The sequence below is a fragment of the Balaenoptera ricei genome, chromosome 19 (genome assembly GCF_028023285.1).
Source record: "Balaenoptera ricei isolate mBalRic1 chromosome 19, mBalRic1.hap2, whole genome shotgun sequence".
Classification (NCBI taxonomy): domain Eukaryota; kingdom Metazoa; phylum Chordata; class Mammalia; order Artiodactyla; family Balaenopteridae; genus Balaenoptera; species Balaenoptera ricei.
Genome location: NC_082657.1, coordinates 10372043 through 10390510, shown reverse-complemented (window position 1 = coordinate 10390510; position 18468 = coordinate 10372043). Strand labels below are relative to the sequence as shown.

At 53.7% G+C, this 18468-nt stretch overlaps 2 protein-coding genes across 3 annotated transcripts; both read left to right on the top strand.

The window, feature by feature from the left end:
* Nucleotides 1-87: 87 nt before the first annotated feature.
* APOE (apolipoprotein E) lies at nt 88-4535 on the top strand. Of its 2 annotated transcripts, none has more exons than XM_059904359.1 (4): nt 88-122; nt 2650-2715; nt 3197-3386; nt 3681-4535. In XM_059904359.1, exons 2-4 carry the CDS (start codon nt 2673-2675, stop codon nt 4396-4398), a joined length of 951 nt encoding a protein of 316 aa, XP_059760342.1. In that variant the 5' UTR covers nt 88-122; nt 2650-2672; the 3' UTR covers nt 4399-4535. The 2 variants fall into 2 exon arrangements, with proteins under 2 accessions (XP_059760342.1, XP_059760340.1); XM_059904357.1 differs by lacking the exon at nt 88-122 and adding an exon at nt 1743-1847.
* Nucleotides 4536-16498: 11963 nt separating this feature from the next.
* On the top strand, nt 16499-18376 carry APOC4 (apolipoprotein C4). The gene is made up of 3 exons (XM_059905465.1): nt 16499-16736; nt 17841-17982; nt 18217-18376. Exons 1-3 carry the CDS (start codon nt 16499-16501, stop codon nt 18374-18376), a joined length of 540 nt encoding a protein of 179 aa, XP_059761448.1.
* Nucleotides 18377-18468: the final 92 nt, after the last annotated feature.

The window sequence follows — 18468 nt, the reverse complement described above, 5'->3', positions numbered from 1 at the left end:
GACCTTCCCTACAGGGACATCACAGGCCTTCCCTCCCCAGGAGGGCGTGGCCTTGTGGTCACTCAGCTTGGCCTGGCCAGCATGGCTGCAGAGGACTTTGTCCCTGTGAACCGAAGCAACGGGTGAGGCTGTCTCTGGGTGCAGGGGTGGGGGCAGCGAGCTGGGACTCGGGGTCTTTCCAGGTTCCAAAAGGGGCAGGGGACGAAGGTGTGAGGACTTTCTGATAGGAAGGTCAGAGCTTCCAAGAAGCTTCAGGAAGCATTCAAGCACCTGGATGGAGAGTTCAGAATCGGTCACTCCAGCTCCAGGCCCTTGGTTGCGGGCGGTGAGGCGGCTGGAGTCTGATTCAGGGCCAGTGATAGCGGGGTGTGGGCTGTCGGTGACACAGGGGTGTCACCTGTGTCTCAGGCATCTGAAGCCGGGGAGGTGGTGTCCTGCCCACCTAGGGCTCAGGCAGACCGACACCCCTGACCCCTCGCCAGACAGAGGAGCTGAAACCCCGTCTCACACACAGTGGGGAGGGAGGCCGCTGACCTGACCAGTGATGACCCGTCATGGCTCAGAGACCACCCCACCTGCTCCCTGCCAGTGCCTCCTGAGGCCAAAGCAAACAGGCCCGGGCCTGGCTGGCACTGGGCCTCCCTGGAACCAGGCATCCAGCCTCCCCTGACCCCATGGCGTCCAATGTTCCCACCCCCTCAAAGGACCAGGAGTGAATCCAGCTCCTCCGGTTCGTCCATCCACCTCAATTCTGAATCTCGTCTCAATTCTGCTTCCCATCTGTGTAACAGCTGGGCTTCATGTAACAGAGGTGCTAAGGAGGGAGGAGACAGTAAGCGCCCACTGTGGCCCATCACAGAAGTTAACTCCAACTCAGGGCCTGCTGTTTGCCAGGAACTGCTCTCAGTACTTCCTACATATAGTAGCCTGTTGCTTCGCCGAACGATGGTGTTAGGTGCAACTGTTTTCCTGGTTTTGTGGACCAAGAAACTGGATGTTCAGAGAGGCTAGGTCATTTGCTCAAGGTCACACAGATGGCAACCGGCAGAGCCTGGATTCAGACCCGGACAGTTTGGTTCCGGAGTCCACAGTCCTAACCAGGCAACACGAATGCTTCAAGCCCTGTGGAAGGTACAACATGCAGGCGATTCCTGGAATCCACGATGCTTGTGTTGGGGAGAAATACTGAATTTTCAAGTCACAAATGGGGAAGGGGACGCAGAGAGGCATTCACCTGTGCCCAAGGTCATAGCCCAAGAGGGAGCTAGGGTTAAAACCCAGGTTTCACTCTCAAACCCTGGGCTTTTAGCAGATGCCTTACACCGTCCCCAGAACTCTCATCCCATTTCTGTCTGGGCCTCCAGCTCCGTTCTCCCCCAACCCAGAAATCCCAGACCTCAGCCCCGCTCCTTCCTCTGACCCAGGATTTTGGGCCCCCAGCCCTTTCCTCAAATTCTATTCACCCATCCGCTGGAAAAGAGAGGGACAGGGAATGGGCTTTCTGGGCAGCTGCCTGCTCCTTCCCCTTCCATGCCCAGCACCCCGCCCCCAACTCACCCACCCACCAGAATGGAGGCAGGCGCCTGAGTTACTGGGTGAGATGTCATCTCCTTTCACGGAGGCTGGGAGTGGGAGCTGCTAGCCTCCAAGCCCCACCTCCCTCCGCCTCCCTGCTGTGTGGGAAGGGGGAGGACAGCCCACCTCGTGACCTGACAGGGGCTGGCCCAGCTTGCCCCAGATCTGGAGGAGTGGGCGGAGCAGGGAGAGCCCTATAACTGGACGAACCTGGGATCCCTGACTCCTACTCAGCCCCGGAGGAAGCGAAGGACCCCGTTCCCCAGGAGCGGGTGAGAAGCAGAGTTGGGGACACAAAGTCCAGCTCAGGGCTTCTGTGGGGGACGGGCTGGGGGTGCAGGGCAGGGAGGAGGAGGTGGCGGTCCTACGCCTGGGCCAGGACAGAAGCAGGAGCAGGGGATGAGGCCAGAGGCAGGGGACTGGACCTAGAGGAAGGGTGGGCAGCAGGGACATCCCGTCTGGGCTGGAAGGTGGGGTCAGGGGAGCAGCTGGACCTGTAGGAAAACCAGGCGAGCCATAGCAAGAGCCTGCCAATTGTCACTGTCGTTTATTGAGCACCTACTGGGTGCCCCCATCATCCTAAGATCTCCGTTAATGGGAGGCGGAGGGGTGGCGGCGACCAGGGGTGGTGGCAGGGTAGCTAGAGCGTCGGTTGAAGGACTTTTAAATGAGGGTTAAATTAGCGAATATGTGGAAGATACCGTTTAGATGTGAAGTTGGAGCTTAGAATGTGAAGGTACAATGAGGACTGCGAGGTTGGAACTTAGAAAGTCCAGTTGGGGCTCACAGGGAACTCCGGGGTGGAGGGGAGGGTGGGGTGAGTGGAATCTGAACCCTGGGGAGAGAGGGATAGAATTTTTGGCGGAGACCGACCTGAGGATGGGGAGATAGGAGAAGACAATGAGGGAATTAAATAGACAATGAAGGGGCCGGGCCGCTTGGTAACTATTTGTGATTGGATTAGGCTGATGCAGATATGGGGTGCAAGGCTTTGAAGGCCGAGACCTGATGGGGCGGGGCTCTGAGTGGGAGAAATCCCCACTGCTGTTGAGTGACCATGTCTCCCTCCCCCAGGTTGGCCAATCGCAAGCCAGAAAATGAAGGTTCTGTGGGTCGCCTTGGTGATCACGCTCCTGGCAGGTATGGGGGCGGGGTTTGCTTAGGTTCCTTGCCCCTCCCCCTCCCATCCTCAGCTGTACCCCTTGCCCTCTTCCCGTCCCTGGGTCCCCTCTTTTGCTGGTCTATCTCCCCAGGTCTGAGGTCTCTCTGACATTCATTCGTTCTGAGCAGCTGTTTTATTCGCTCTGAGCCTCAGTTTCCCCATCCTTAAAAATGAGAGTTGTAACAGTTTCTAATCCATTGCTGTCAGGCAGGTAGTGAGCAGTAGTTAAGCGTCAGCTGTGATTAGTTTTATTCTCCATCACCCCGGCATGGCGGTGCATGGAACACACAATCAGTGCTTGCCAAGTGATTAAAACAAGCTGGGCGTCCCTCCACCCCCTCCCTGCCCCCCAGTGCTCTGATGAAGCCAGCCTTTGTGGAGCACCTACTCTGTACCAGGTACTGTGTGCCTGGAGGGGACAGAGGAGGACGCTGACTGCTGTGAACTTGCTCCGCGCAGGAAGCCAGGCAGAAGTGGAGCCAGAGCCGGAGCCCGAGGTGCAGCTGGGGCGCGAGTGGCCCGGGTGGCAGGGCAGCCAGCCCTGGGAGCAGGCGTTGGGCCGCTTCTGGGATTACCTGCGCTGGGTGCAGACATTGTCTGACCAGGTGCAGGAGGAACTGCTCAGCACCCAGGTCATTCAGGAACTGACGTGAGTGCCCCGGCCCCGGCCCCTGGCCCTCCTGGTGGGCAGTGCGCTCTGGACCCTCAGCCTCCAGTGGTCTGGGTTTCCTTCTGTCCCCATCACCAACTCTTGGGGGTCTGGATCTCTCTTCACTTCTTGCTTTCTTTCCCTTTCTAGCTCCTGGCTTTACCTCTCTGTGATTCTGTTTTTCGACCCTTCCTGTCTCTGGCATGTTCCTCTCCATCTCTCGCTCCGTCACTCTAGCTCAGGATCCCTATTTCTCTCTCTTCACGCCCATGCTCCCTCCTTCTCGCCCCGCAGCGTGCTGATGGATGAGACCATGAAGGAGGTGAAGGCCTATAGGGAGGAGCTGGAGGAGCAGCTGGGCCCCATCGCCCAGGAGACGCAGGCCCGTGTGTCCAAGGAGCTGCAGGCGGCGCAGGCCCGGCTGGCCTCTGACATGGAGGACGTGCGCAGCCGCCTGGCGCAGTACCGCAGCGAGGTGCAGGCCGTGATGGGCCAGACCACTGACGAGCTGCGTGGCCGCCTGGCCTCCCACCTGCGCAAGCTGCGCAAACGGCTGCTCCGCGACGCCGAGGACCTGCAGAAGCGCCTGGCCGTGTACCGCGCAGGGGCGCTCGAGGGCTCGGAGCGCAGCGTGAGCGCCATCCGCGAGCGCCTCGGGCCCCTGATGGAGCAGGGCCGAGCGCGGGCCGCCACCGTGGGAACCCTGGCCAGCCAGACGCTGAGGGAGCGCGCCGAGGCCTGGCACCAGAAACTGCGCGGGCGGGTGGAGGAGATGGGCACCCAGGCCCGGGACCACCTGGAGGAGATGCGCGAGCAGCTGGAGGAGGTGCGCGCCAAGGTGGAGGAGCAGGGCAGCCAGATACGCCTGCAGGCGGAGGCCTTCCAGGCCCGCCTCAAGAGCTGGTTCGAGCCCCTGGTGGAAGACATGCAGCGCCAGTGGGCTGGGCTGGTGGAGAAGGTGCAGTTGGCTATGGCCACCAGCTCCACCTCTGCGCCCAGCGAGAATCACTGAGTGCCCGCGCATCCCCCTGGGAGGCCCCACTCCTGCGCCGGCCCCACGTCCCCCCAGCCTACAGGAGGCCCTGTCCCTGCCCCAGCTGTCCTCCTGGTGGGCCCTAGCTTAATAAAGTTTCATCAAGCTTCACGGCAGCTGCCGGGCGTCCGTGTGTGATTTCTCACAGCTCAAGCCTCAGTTTCTCGTTCCTTCCCCACGCCGGCCACGCAGCGCTCCGTCCTGCCCCCTCTGCCTGTGTGTGTCTGTTTCTTTGTCTCTTCGAAGTCTGTCTTTGCTTCCTTCTGCCCCTTTCTGAGTCTCCCTTTTTCTTCCATCTCTGCTCACAACTGCTCACTCCCTTCCCTGCCTCTCTTACCCTTCTGTCTCTGAGACGTGGTTCTGGAACCAATCCACCGGTGGGTTAAACTCTACCGTTGCCCCTGACTACTGTGGGCAAAAAAGCAACGTCTCTGAGGGATTTCCCTGGCGGTCCGGTGGTTAAGGGGATGCGGGTTCGATCCCTGGTCGGGGAACAAGGATCCCACATGCCCGCGGGGCAACTGAGCCCCGCACTCCACAGTGGGGTCTCCCACGTGCGGCAACGAAGACCCGCCAAAAATAAAATAAATTAATTAATATTTTAAAAATAAAAAAGCAACCTCTCTGAGCCTCCAGTGGCCCAGCTTCACAATACCTGCTTCATAGCCTTGTGACTCAAAAGACCTAAGATCGCTGTCATTAATTGTGTGCCATATTCACTTTTTTTTTTCCACTCTCATTCTCCCTCCTGTCTAATCTAATTCGGCTTTCTTCCCTCTCCTGGGCTTTGTCTCCGTCCTGCTGTCCCTGAGAGGCTTCGTTTTTCTGGCTTCCTCCACCTCTTTTCCTCCACCTCTATCTTTAATCTCTCCCTCCTCCAGTTTCTCTTGCCCCTGGCCCTGCTTATTTCTTTCTTCCCTTCTTCATCCGGGTTTGTCCTCGCCACCATTTTGTTGCATGTGGACCCTCTGTCTTCCTCCCCTCATTCTTGTTCCTTCTCTCCTCCGGCTGGTTGGTTAGCCTCTGGTCTACCCTGACAAGCCTACTGGGTGCCGGGTTCAGGCTGCCGAGAGAGGCACACTCTGCGAGGGTCTGCAGCAGGCCCCTTGGCGTTTAGGGCTGGACAATCCGGTTGGAAATCGACACACAGAGAAGCGTGGCTGGAGCCTGGAGATGCCGGGCGCTCTCCCCTCTCACGTCCTCAGTTCTCCGAGGAGCAGAACAAGGTTCCCATCACAGGGACGGGCCAGGACTTGTATCTCCCAGGCCGACCTCTCTGCCTGCTTTGGCTCCAACAAACTGCACTCCGAGCTTCGCCCAAGCTGCCTCGCTTGCCCTTGTGGAATCAGGCTCCTCCCCGCCACCAGATAGATATTCACTCTTAGGGCCGAGTAAGGAGGGGAGGTTATCTGTGGGCTCAGAGGCAGGGGGCCTAGTCCCACCCAAGTTTCTGCTGACTCACTGTGTGCCCAGGGCCTGGGGCCAAGTCCCCTGAACCTGTTTCCCAGATGTCAGTGAAGGCGGGGGCGTCAGCCATATCGCCCACTTGAGGACCTGAATCTTGAATTCGGTATGAAGCCAGCTAAGCAGAGAGGGTGTCCCGCCTCACTGCAGCAGCCCCCCACCCCGGTTAGTTTTGTGAAAGGAGGCTGGAACGGGGTGCTGTTGGGTGGAGGCTGACCCCAGCAGGGATCCAGAGAGACAGCCTGAAGTCCAGGAAGGGGAGGGAGAAGATGACGGACAAAGAAGGGGAGGATCCTTAGAGCCTCTCACTGAGCCGTTGAATGTTCTTGGCTACCTCTCAGTTGCCCCATCTGTAAACAGAAACTCCTATAGCTGACATGAGGATGAGACTGGCAAACTGAAGTTGGCGTTCTGTTTTCGTGGGGTGGGGTGAGGAGGAGAGGGGACATTTGGGGGATGTGTGGGGAGCACTGGGGGCTCACAGAGGAAGCAGATGTCTGGGAAGGCTGCTGAGGGGCCAACAGGGATTGGCAGCATGGAGCTGGCCGGAGGGCTGTTGCAATCCCGCCAGGGTGGTGTCTGTGCTTCCCTTTCACAACCATCCCCCTCACCCCAAGGCTGATACGTGGGTGTGGGGACACGAGGCCAGCCAACCTGGAGTCTGGGGCCAGGGCCACCCTCCCCCAGCGGCTAGGGTTCATTAGCAGTCAAAGGCAGCTGGGATGGGACTTCCCTGGTGGCGCAGTGGTTAAGTAATCCGCCTGCCAATGCAGGGAACACGGGTTCGAGCCCTGGTCCAGGAAGATCCCACATGCTGCCGAGCAACTAAGCCCGTGAGCCACAACTACTGAGCCTGTGTGCCACAGCTACTGAAGCCCGCGCGCCACAACAAGAGAAGCCACTGCAATGAGAAGCCCGCGCACCGCAAAAAAGAGTAGCCCCCGCTCGCCACAGCTAGAGAAAGCCTGTGTGCAGCAACAAAGACCCGATGCAGCCAAAAAAAAAAGGCAGCTGGGAGGAAGGGGGACGGCAGCCCTGAGGGATTGATGTGGTGGAAGGAAACGGCGGTAGTGCTTGGTGTGCGGAGTGGCCAGAGAGGGTGCACAAGAGCAGACGGAGCGTTTACAGGGGCCCTGGAGGCTTGGACAGTGGGGAAGCAGAGAGAAGGGAGTTTCGGGTGGAGCGGTTGGAGGGGCACACATCGGGAGCCTGGCAGCTGAGGTTTTGCACTTTTGACAGGTTGAAAAGACCTCTCAGGCTTCCCTCGTGGCTCAGTGGTTAAGAATCCGCCTGCCAGTGCAGGGGCCATGGGTTCGAGCCCTGGTCCGGGAAGATCCCACATGCTGCAGAGCAACTAAGCCCGTGAGACACAGCTACCGAGCCTGCGCTCTAGGCCCGCGAGCCACAACTACTGAGCCCACGAGCCACATCTACTGAGCCCGCACACCACAACTACTGAAGTCCACGCGCCTAGAGCCATGCTGCACAACAAGAGAAACCACTGCAGTGAGAAGCCCGCGCACCACAACAAAGAGTAGACCCCACTAGCTGCAACTAGAGAAAACCTGCGCGCAGCAACGAAGACCCAAGGCAGCCAAAAATAAATAAATTAATTAAATTTTTTAAAAAAAGACTTCTGTCCAAAAGGGAGATTGGGGGGCTGTGAAATTAAGACCCCAGAGAGCATCCAGGGAGGTTTGGGAGTCTCCCAGAGGCAGAAAGGTGGAGGAATAGAAGAGCTAGTCTGAGAGTGACGTTGGAGGTGGCATGGGGTGGGCAGGAGTCAGGAGGCAGACTGTGTGACCCCAGATTCCTCTGAGCTGAAGAGGCCTGCTAAGAAGGGGGAGGGGACAGTAGAGGTGGCCTGGGGACACAGTGTGGATTGAGTTAGTGAGTCATTGAGAGTTACCGAGAGACACCCCCTGAGGCTGGGAGAAAGGTATGAAGCAGGCAAGACCCATAAGGGAAGAGGGTCACAGGGAGAGGGGGAAGGCTGTCCCCTGAGTGGGGAAGGGACTCTGGCAGCTTGAGGTCCCCAACAGTCAGGGAAAGTTGGAGGTGCAGGTGCTGAAGAGCAAGACGCTTTGGGCCTAAGGCGTCAGCCCTGTGCCCCACCTGGTCCCCACCACCACGAGGGAGGGGTGAAGGAGGAGAGGTGGGTGGGCACAGGGAGGCAGGTGGCCAGGTGAGGCTTAGGGTGAGGGAGATTAACTTGACCACCCACCCTACCCACCCACCACCCCCCCGCCCTGCCTCAAAAAGGTCCCGGGCCAGGCCACCCAAGCCGGCCTCAGTGCCCAGGAAGGAACATTCGGAGTGCCTCTCTGGCCCCACCCCACCACAAGGCTCATTCTGTCCCTCCTGGTCCTGATGGTGGCTCTCTTTGTGGTTTTGGGAGGTGAAAGTGGGATGGGACACTAAGAGTTTGCGATTTGGAAGAGTGAAGCTATCATGGGCCTGGGGCACAGGCTTAGAGGACCCTTGAGAACTCTGGGGCCCCTTCTGTGCCCTGGTTCCCATATCATCCCCCAATTGCCCCCATCTCTACCCTCCCAGGTGGGTCTCAGCGTTCTCTAAAGGCTAGTCCAGTGGGTGGCAATCTGCCCAGGGGAGCCCTAGCAACCGATGACGTCTTCAGTCTTGCTCCTCCGGGATTGGCTGTCTTGCTTTTACAGCCTTGAAAGGGCGGGGGACCAGTCCAGTGCTGAGAGCAAGGCAATTCTCAGCATCTTGAGCCTGATCTGGCGGTTCTAGTACCCCCCGCCACATTCTAACACCATGACCCCCAGAAACACATTCAAGGATCTCCTTTCCCATCCCTGGAATCTCATCCTAAAGGGCTTCCATTTTGGAAATTTTTGCACTTGCCCCTCTTCTGGGCACTCCCAGCCCCAGCCCAGGCGGCCCCAGGCCTCATCAGATTCCGTTCCATCATCAGACGAGTAACGTGGTTGAGTCAAGTCGTGAAGACAACGCAGCGAGTTGCGCTGAGATATTTAACGCAACGAAATTGAGATATTCAAAAAAGAAAACAAAAAACAACAACAACAAATTGAGATTCACATACCATAATTGTCACCCTTTGAAGGTGTACAATTCAATGATTGTTGGTATATTTGCAAAGTTTGCAACCATCACCACTATCTAATTCCAGAACATTTCATCACCCCAAGAGGAAACCCCACACCCTTTAACCTTCACTCCCATCCCCTTCTCCCCAAGGCAGGGCAACCACTAATCTGCTTTCTGTCTCTATAGATTTCCCAATTCTGGACATTACATATGAATGGAATCATATAACATGTGGTCTTGGGGCTTCCCTGGTGGCGCAGTGGTTAAGAATCCTCCTGCCAGTGCAGGGGACACAGGTTCGATCCCTGGTCCGGGAAGATCCCACATGCCGTGGAGCAACTAAGCACGTGTGCCACAACTACTGAAGCCCACGCACCTAGAACCCGTGCTCCACAACAAGAGAAGCCACAGCAATGAGAAGCCCATGCACTGCAACGAAGAGTAGCCCCCGCTCACCGCAACTAGAGAAAGCCTGCGTGCAGCAACGAAGACCCAACACAGCAAAAAAATAAATAAATTAATTAATTAATTTTAAAAAAATTAGGTGGAACAAGTATGCTAATCAGAAACAAAACAAAACAAAACCTAAACTAAATATGGCGTTTCCACAAAACCCCACTGAGACAGATACTGTCACTGTTCCTATTTTACAGAGGAAGAAACTGAGGCACAGAAGACTAAAGTCACTTGTGAGACATCACAAAGCCCAAAGTGATTAGAGACGGGATTTGAACGCAGGTGGGGATCCTGGGGCCACATCCTGACTGATTTCCTCCCCTGCCGAATCACCCTGCCCATCATATGGGCTACAGCTGTGCACACACACCCGGCCCCAGGCCTCACTGGCATTACATCCAGCATATTAAAATGCACCCATGTCCCTTATTATATATAATTCCTATGAGGAGTCACACTGCTGTTGGCTAGTTAGTATGTGGGTATGTTCTGTAGCAATTTCATTAAAAAAATACTAACTTTTGGACTTCCCTGAAGGTTCAGTGGTTAAGGCTGGACCTTCCACCTCAGGGGGCGCAGGTTCGATCCCTGGTCAGGGACTGTAAGATCCCGCATATCAAGCGGTGCAGCCAAAAAAAAAAGTTCAAAATTACTAACTTTTAACTTGGTCAATTTTTTTTTTTTCACTTTGGAAGCATTTTTCACTTTCCCAAGCATTTTCCTAAATCCCAAAAAATCGCTCAGGTTAAAGACTCAAAAGACACACAGGGACAGAGAAGATGGACGGGCAGCTCTTGGAGTATGCACTCCACTTTTGAAGAGAAGCTCAAACTCAGGAGCAATGAGATGAAAACAACCAAAAGACCCCAGGCAGCTCCCAGTCACATGGTGGAAGCAGAGGAGCAGAGAACACCAGGTGTGTCTGAGGATGTGGACACCTGGGGAGCTGCACACATCCCGCAGGAGTGGGCACTGGGTCACTGTTATAGATGCAACCTGGCAGTTTCTGTTGACGTTAAGTATTTGTGTGCCCTGTGTCCCAGCGGTCCTGAATCTACAAGGTGCAGGGGCCAGAGAAATATACAGAAAGATGGAGGAACATGTTCATTGCAGTGTTACTTACCCCACCCCCCAATTATGCTCCCCCCATATCCATCTTCTATCTTTCTCCTAGTTCCTTATCGCCTTTATGTTCAGCATTAATTACCCCCGATATATCATATGTCTATTCACTTACTTGTTTACTGTCTGTTTCCCACTGTTAGGAAGTTCCCAGAGGCTGTCTTGGTCCCTGCAGTGCTCCCCAAGCACCCAGGACAGTGCCAAGCATACAGTGGGAGCTCAATCGATCCTTCCTGAATCAATGAGTGAACATTTCCATTCCATGAAACAGCTGACATATAGGGGCTTGATTACCTTTTTTTTTTTTTTTCGTCATGCTGAGGCATGCAGGATTTTAGTTCCCTGACTAAGGATCAAACCTGTGCCCCCTGCAGTGGGAGCACAGAGTCTTAATCACTGGACTGCCAGGGAAGTCCCTTGATTACCATTCTTAACCATTCATGAATTCATCCCTTCTGATTTTGCAATTTTCCTTTCACACTTTATATTTTAGAGCCCATATATTTGTTCTTCTCAGGTTTACAAACATAGCTTCAAGCCACCAGAGAGCAAATAGCCCCGGTCACACCAAGAAAGATCACCCCTGGAGAGTTCCAGACAGGTATATAGAAATGTTCACCCCTGAGGGTGAAGGCAGCACGTATAGACAGCTCCCACCCATGGCCATACCACACAGAGGGCAGGGCAGGGGTGGGGACCCCAGCGGGCACCTGGCTCAGCCTAAGGCATCATGGAGGAGGAGACTTGGAGGAGGAGACATTGCACTTGAAACCTGAAAGACAATTCAGAATTCATCCAAGAGAATTGGGGGAAGAGTGTAATAAACAATATTGCTCTTTTTCCGCACGAATGTTTATCACACAAACACATGAATTAAAAACCAAGTACATAACTGAATCACTTTGCTGTATACCTGAAACTAACAAAACATTGTAAATCCACTATACTTCAATTTAAAAAAAAAATTTTTTTTAAACTGAGTATGAAAATAGACAAATGAAGCCACTTTGAAAAACAGTTTAGCGGTTCCTCAAAAAGTTAAATGGATATTGTATATCAAGTATACTTCAATTAAAAAAAAAAGAGGAAAAAAAAAAAAAGAGGGACTTGCCTGGTGGCGCAGTGGTTAAGATTCCGCCTGCCAATGCAGGGCACATGGGTTCGATCCCTGGTCCGGGAAGATCCCACATGCCGCGGAGCAATCAGGCCCATGCGCCATAACTACTGAGCTTGCGCTCTAGAGCCCGTGCTCTGCAACAAGAGAAGCCACTGCAGTGAGAAGCCCACACACCACGATGAAGAGTAGCCCCCGCTCGCCACAACTAGAGAAAGCCTGCGTGCAGCAACCGAGACCCAACGCAGCCAAAAATAAATTAATTAATTAATTAATATTTTTAAAAAAAGAATCACCTTGGGAGTTTTTGGTTTTTTTTCTTTTTTTATGGCTGTGTTGGGTCTTCGTTTCTGTGCGAGGGCTTTCTCTAGTTGTGGCAAGTGGGGGCCACTCTTCATCGCGGTGCGCGGGCCTCTCATTATCGCGGCCTCTCTTGTTGCGGAGCACAGGCTCCAGACGCGCAGGCTCAGTAATTGTGGCTCACGGGCCTAGCTGCTCCGCGGCATGTGGGATCTTCCCAGACCAGGGCTCGAACCCGTGTCCCCTGCATTGGCAGGCAGACTCTCAACCACTGCGCCACCAGGGAAGCCCCCACCTGGGGAGTTTTTAAAATTAAAAAAAAAACTGCTGTGTGTTATATGAAAGTTATTATGAGAGTAAATCCTAAGGGTTCTCATCACAAAAAATTTTTTTGTATTTCTTTAATTTTGTATCTATATGAAATGATGGATGTTTAATAAACTTGTGATAATCATTTCATGATGTATGTAAGTCAAATCCTTATGCTGTACACCTAAAACTTATACAGTGCTGTATATCAATTTTAACTCAATAAAATTGGAAGAGAAAAAAAGTTAAACAGAGTTACCGCATGACCCAGCAATTGCATTCCTAGGTCTCTATCCAAAAGAACTGCAAACACGTTCACAACAAAAACTTGTACACAACTCTTCACAGCACTATTATTCATAATAGCCAAAAAGTGGAAAATAGCCAAAAAATACCCATCAACTGATGAATGAATAAATAAATCCATACAGTGTATGTATATCCACTGTATATCTGTATAGGTACAGATACAGTGTATACAGTGGAATGTTATTCAGCCATAAAAAGGAACAAAGCACTGGGAATTCCCTGGTGGTCCAGTGGTTAGGACTCCGAGCTCTCACTGCCAAGGGCCCAGGTTTGATCCCTGGTCTGGGAACTAAAATCCCGTAAGCCCTGTGGCGAGGCCAAAAAAAAAAAAAGAGAGAAAAAACAAAAAGGGGGATCAGAGCACTGACACATGCTACAACACGGATGAACCATGAAAACTTAATGCTAAGTGAAAGAAGCCAGTCACAAAAGACCACTTTTTTTTTAAATTTTTATTTATTTTTAATTTTTATTTTTGGCTGCATTGGGTCTTTGTTGTTGTGTGCGGGCTTTCTCTGGTTGTGTCGAGCGGGGGCTACTCTTCATTGCGGTGCGCGGGCTTCTCATTGCAGTGGCTTCTCTTGTTGTGGAGCACGGGCTCTAAGAGCGCAGGCTCAGTAGTTGTGGCGCACGGGCTTAGTTGCTCCACGGCATGTGGGATCTTCCCGGGCCAGGGCTCGAACCCGTGTCCCCTGCATTGGCAGGTGGATTCTTAACCACTGCACCACCAGGGAAGCCCCAAGACCACATGTTATATGATTCTATTCATATGTAATGTCCAGAATTGGGTAATCTATAGAGACAGAAAGCAGATTAGTGGTTGCCCTGCCTTGGGGAGAAGGGGATGGGAGTGAGGGTTAAAGGGTGTGGGGTTTCCTTTCCGGGTGATGAAATGTTCTGGAATTAGATAGTGGTGATGGTTGCAAACTTTGCAAATATACCAACAATCATTGAATTGTACACCTTCAAAGGGTAACAATTATGGTATGTGAACATCTCAATTTGTTGTTGTTGTTTTTTGTTTTCTTTTTTGAATATCTCAATTTTAAAAAAATGAATGGAGATCTTCCAGACAAAGGCAGAAAGAAGAGATAAAGGAGGGGACATAGCAACCTCTCTTCCACCCCCTGACTTCCCTGTCACAACCCAGAGCAGCCAGGGAGGTGAGTGGTGAGGGATGCTGGAAGGGAGGTGGCTGCAGGGATTCAGGGGAGAGGGGATGGGATCCAGACTGAGGCAGGGACCCTGGCGTGGAGAGAGTGATTCGGGAGTCTGGTGGTGGGACTGATGATCTTGTGGACACAGAGGTGCAGGCTCAGAGATGCCACCTGTCCCCAGACACACATGCTGGGGTCTCAGGGCCCACCGCTCCAACCACCAGTCCCTCCTTGTGACCTCTCTGCCCCCACCTCCCAACTGCTGTTGTTTTTGAGCTGCCTCTGAGGTCCACCCTGAACGACCTTCAGCCCATTCCTGCCCTGGATAACAGATGGGCAAACACTGCAAGCAGCAAACAGCTCATGCTGACCTTGGAGCCAGGGCAGGGTCAGAGACCTTTTCCCCCCTCCCCCGGGCCCACCCAACCCTGGCCCTGCTTCAACCTCTTTCTTGCCCTCTAGAATTGGGGTGGGGAGGTGAGGGCAGAGGTCGTTTCTGGCTTAGCTAGCCAGAAACGGCTAGCTAAGTATGAAAGGGCTGGGTTCAGATTCACCATTTGGTGGCTGGGGAGCCCCACCCCCACAGCCTCAGCTTCCTTATCTGTAAACTGGGAATGAAAAAGATGCCCACTTCATAAGGTCTGACGTTAATTCAGTGAGTTAATGCGCTGAAGCCTTGCGGTGGCACCTGATGCGTAGTGAGCGCTCAGGAAGCACAAGCTTAATAAATAGCAGCTGGCGTTGACAGCACAGCTTTGCTGCAGGTCTCTTGTTGCTTGAGGCACTTTAGGTAAACGACTTGCTTTACTCTCCTGTGTAGGAACTGTAGTCCATGACTCTGGTTCCTGGACGGAGAAACAGGCCCAGAGACATTAAGCAACAATCACCGGGTCACACAGCAGGAAGGAGGGGGAGCCAGACTGTGAACCCAACACCACGCTGCTTCTCCTAACACCATGCAAGGTGGGTGTTTCCTTTTTCTTTTGTTATTATGGTAAAATACATAACATCAAATTTACCATTTTAACCATTTTTAGGTGTACGGTTCAGTGGCATTGAGTACATTCACAATCTTGTGCAACCATCACCACTATCCATTTCCAGAATGTTTTCATCATCCCAAACAGAAACTCCAGGAGATTTTATTTTGCTGATTAGTGTCAGTGAGGAACTCCAGGGAACATTCGTTGAGCAACTACTGTGTGCTAGAGCCCACGCTGGGGCCATTGGAATGGACAGCATTCTTCTGGAAGCCTCTGGATTTGTCCTGTACAGTCATCCAGGTTGTGGCCAAAGTGGGGTTGTCAGATTCACCACATGAAAATACGGGACGTGGGACTTCCCTGGTAGTCTAGTGGTTAAGAATCCGCCTTCCAATGCAGAGGATGCGGGTTCGATCCTTGGTCGGGGAACTAAGATCCCACATGCTGCGGGGCAACTAAGCCCGCGCACCGCCATGAAAGATCCCATGTGCCACAACTAAGACCGAAGGGAGCCAAAAATAAATAAATAAATATTGAAAAAAATATATAGGATGCCTAGTTAGATTTGAATTTCAGATACACAACAAATAAATAATAGTATAATTCCCAAATATTGCATGGGACATACTTACACTAAAAAAAGATTCATGGGACTTCCCTGGAGGTCCAATGGTTAGGACTCTGTGCTTCCACTGCAGGGGGCACGGGTTCAATCCCTGGTTGGGGAACTAAGATGCTGCATGCCGTGCATGGCGCCCCCCCCAATTTTTTAAAATAAATCAATTAATTAAAAAAGATTCATTATTTATCTGAAATTCAAATGTCACAGGGCGTCCTGTATTTTATCTGGCAACCTTAGAGCAAGGAATCCAGCCCATGGTTCCCTGGCTAAACTGTGCACCCTGGCTCATGGCTGGGTCCTCCGGGAGAAAAAGGCTCATTTTCTTTCTGTCTGGTGTTTGGCCCAAGCCTGATGTTGACAACCTCTCACTAAGCTCTCCCTCACAGGGCCTCACCCAGCCTTCATGTGGACACTGTGAGGCAGGCACTTACTACCATCCCCATTTTACAGATGAAAACACTGAGCCCAGAGAAGGGAATGTATTTGCCCTGGTCACGCAGTGAAGGTGTGTCTGGCCCCGTAGTCCAGTGGCCAACGGATCTCAGAGACAAAAGAAATAATAATAAACAGGTCTGATCTGTGAGCACCTATGTTGCCAGACTCCACGTTAAGAATTTCCCTTGGGGACTTCCCTGGTGGCGCAGTGGTTAAGAATCCGCCTGCCAATGCAGGGGACACGGGTTTGATCCCTGGTCCGGGAAGATCCCACATGCTGCGGAGCAACTAAGCCCGTGTGCCACAACTACTGAGCCTGTGCTCTAGAGCCCACGAGTCACAATTACTGAGCCCGCGTGCTACAACTACTGAAGCCTGTGCACCTAGAGCCCGTGCTCTGCAACAAGAGAAGTGACCACAATGAGAAGCCCGTGCACCACAACGAAGAGTAGCCCCCGCTCGCCACAACTAGAGAAAGACTGCGCCAGCAACGAAGACCAAACGCAGCCAAAAAAAAAAGAATTTCCCTTGTTATCGCATCATTTAATTAATGTCCTAAAGTATGGATTGTGGGCCCATTTTACGGAGGAGAAAACTGAGGCCCAAAAGAGGGGCTGTCACACGAGGTGGAGCCAGAATTTGAACCCAGTTCAGCACAGGAGGCTAATCTTCCCCTGTCAGTTTAGGGTGGTGGGAGGGTAGGAAGGAGAAAGGAAGGAGGCCAGCAGGGGCGGGCATGGCCTTGGATCATCCCTGTCACCTGGGCCCCTCTCTCTCTGAAGTCCCTGCCAAGGGGCGTGGGGAGGCGGCCAGGGGAGGGCTCTGCTCAGCGCAGCCTCCCCCTCCCCCAGCTCAGAGAGCTGAGCACAGAGGGACAGAGGGACAGAGGCCCCCAGAAATGCTGTTCCCTGGATGCAGGTTCCGGGCCCTGTCCTCCCTCTGCTTCTGCGTCCTGGTCCTGGCCTGCGTCGTAGGTAAGGAGGAGTGGGTGGGCGGGTGTGGGGACCCCGATGCAGCATGGGGTGTGAGTGTGACCGGCTGTGAGGCGTGCAGATGTGCATGCATGTCTGGGAGTATGTGTCAGGGGCGGCCGTGTGTGAACAGTGTACATGGGGTTGGTACAGATGACAGCGATCATGAATATGCATTTGTGCATGTGTCAGCAGACGAGTATGCAGTCATGGTAAACGTGTAAGTCTGTGAACATGCATTTGTATGCTTGTGTGCACGTGTGTGTCTTTAGGGGGTATTTATGCAAAAGATTTGACAGTCTGGGCATGTGGAAGGGTGTCAGTGTGTACTGGTGTGTGAGTATGTCTGGGTTCTGCACATGTATTTAAATTGTATATATATATATATATATATATATATATATATATATATATGCAGTGCATCCGATGTGCAGGAAACCGGTCCAAGTGCCTTCTACATGTTAACCCCTAACTCTCACAATAACCCTATAAGCTGGGACCTGTCATTATCACATTCTACAGAAGGGGAAACTGAGTCTTGAAGAGGTTAACTCATCGGCCAAGGGCACACCACAGGTCACATGGGTGCCTCTGTACACGCGTGTACACGTGTACCCGTGTGATGGCTGGTCTCTGTAGGTGAGGCTTTGCCCAGGTGCATGGGTGCTGGACAGACAGGTGTGTGTGATTCCTGGCAGAACCCCTGGCCCACCAGCCCAACACATGGCCTTGCCAACCTCCATCCCCGGGGGCATCCTTCACTGCCTGCGGAGGTTGTTCAGACCGTTTGGGAGTCACAGGAGAACGGAGGGGGTGGCAAGATCAGGTAGCGAGGGAGGCATCAGGAGAGGGGCAGGGGGCAGAGAGGCGGCGTTACAGACTGAAGGAGGAAACCCCAGGCAGACGCAGGGGTGATGGGGCTCCCGGCCACAGAGGGTGAAAGGAGATGACCGCTGGCTGAAGGGGGGCGAGGGGTTAGAGGGACATAGAAGGCGATGAGAGGCAAGGGGCCACCAGGAGCCACGGTGACGGTGAGCATGGAGGGAAAGGGAGATGGAAGGGTTCTGGGGTCCCAGCCGTCCCAAGTTGCCCTCTGATTCCATCTAGCATGTCAGCAAGAAGGGCCTGGGGGAACCTCGAGCCCCCCGCCAGAGTCGGCCAGTAGTTCCTGGAGCCTGGTTCCGGGCAAGGTGAAGGAGTGGATGGAGTCGCTGGTGACCAGGACAAGAGAGAGTTGGCAGTGGTTCTGGTGCGCGTGCGCAGAACGGGGCTGCGGGCCTGAGTCTGAGGGAGGAGGGGCAGGGCCGGAACTCGTGGGTTCCCAGGGAGCAGGACAGGGCGGGGGCAGGGCTGTGACCCCTGGGTCCCAGAGGGGTATAGAGGGTAAGAGGTGAGAGCAGGGACTCCTGGGTCAGAGGGAGGAAGGGGTCAACGGGGCAGAAGTCTCGGGGGGTAGCTGGGGTCTCCACTGTGATGTCCACAGGGGCCCCAGGGCCTTCCAGGGCTTTGTGAAGACCTACTATGATGACCACCTGAGGGACCTGGGTTCCCACACCCAGGCCTGGCTCCAAAGCTCCAAGGACAGCCTCCTGAACAAGGCCTACAACCTGTGTCCCCAGCTGCTCTGCGGGGACAGCTACTGACATTAAAGTGTTCACAGCCTCCGCAATAAAGGAGTTCTCCTCTGTGGCCCCGTCCCAGTCCCTCCCGGATGCTGCCAGAGATAACCCCACCC

Excerpts from the sequence above, each read along its gene's own strand:
- APOE (XM_059904359.1), top strand. The coding sequence starts at position 2,673 with ATGAAGGTTCTGTGGGTCGCCTTGGTGATCACGCTCCTGGCAG. Across the intron at positions 2,716-3,196 it reads GGTGATCACGCTCCTGGCAG|GAAGCCAGGCAGAAGTGGAG; the intron begins GTATGGGGGCGG and ends TGCTCCGCGCAG. Across the intron at positions 3,387-3,680 it reads CAGGTCATTCAGGAACTGAC|CGTGCTGATGGATGAGACCA; the intron begins GTGAGTGCCCCG and ends CTCGCCCCGCAG.
- APOC4 (XM_059905465.1), top strand. The coding sequence starts at position 16,499 with ATGGCCTTGGATCATCCCTGTCACCTGGGCCCCTCTCTCTCTGAAGTC. Across the intron at positions 16,737-17,840 it reads GGTCCTGGCCTGCGTCGTAG|CATGTCAGCAAGAAGGGCCT; the intron begins GTAAGGAGGAGT and ends GATTCCATCTAG. Across the intron at positions 17,983-18,216 it reads GAGAGTTGGCAGTGGTTCTG|GGGCCCCAGGGCCTTCCAGG; the intron begins GTGCGCGTGCGC and ends TGATGTCCACAG.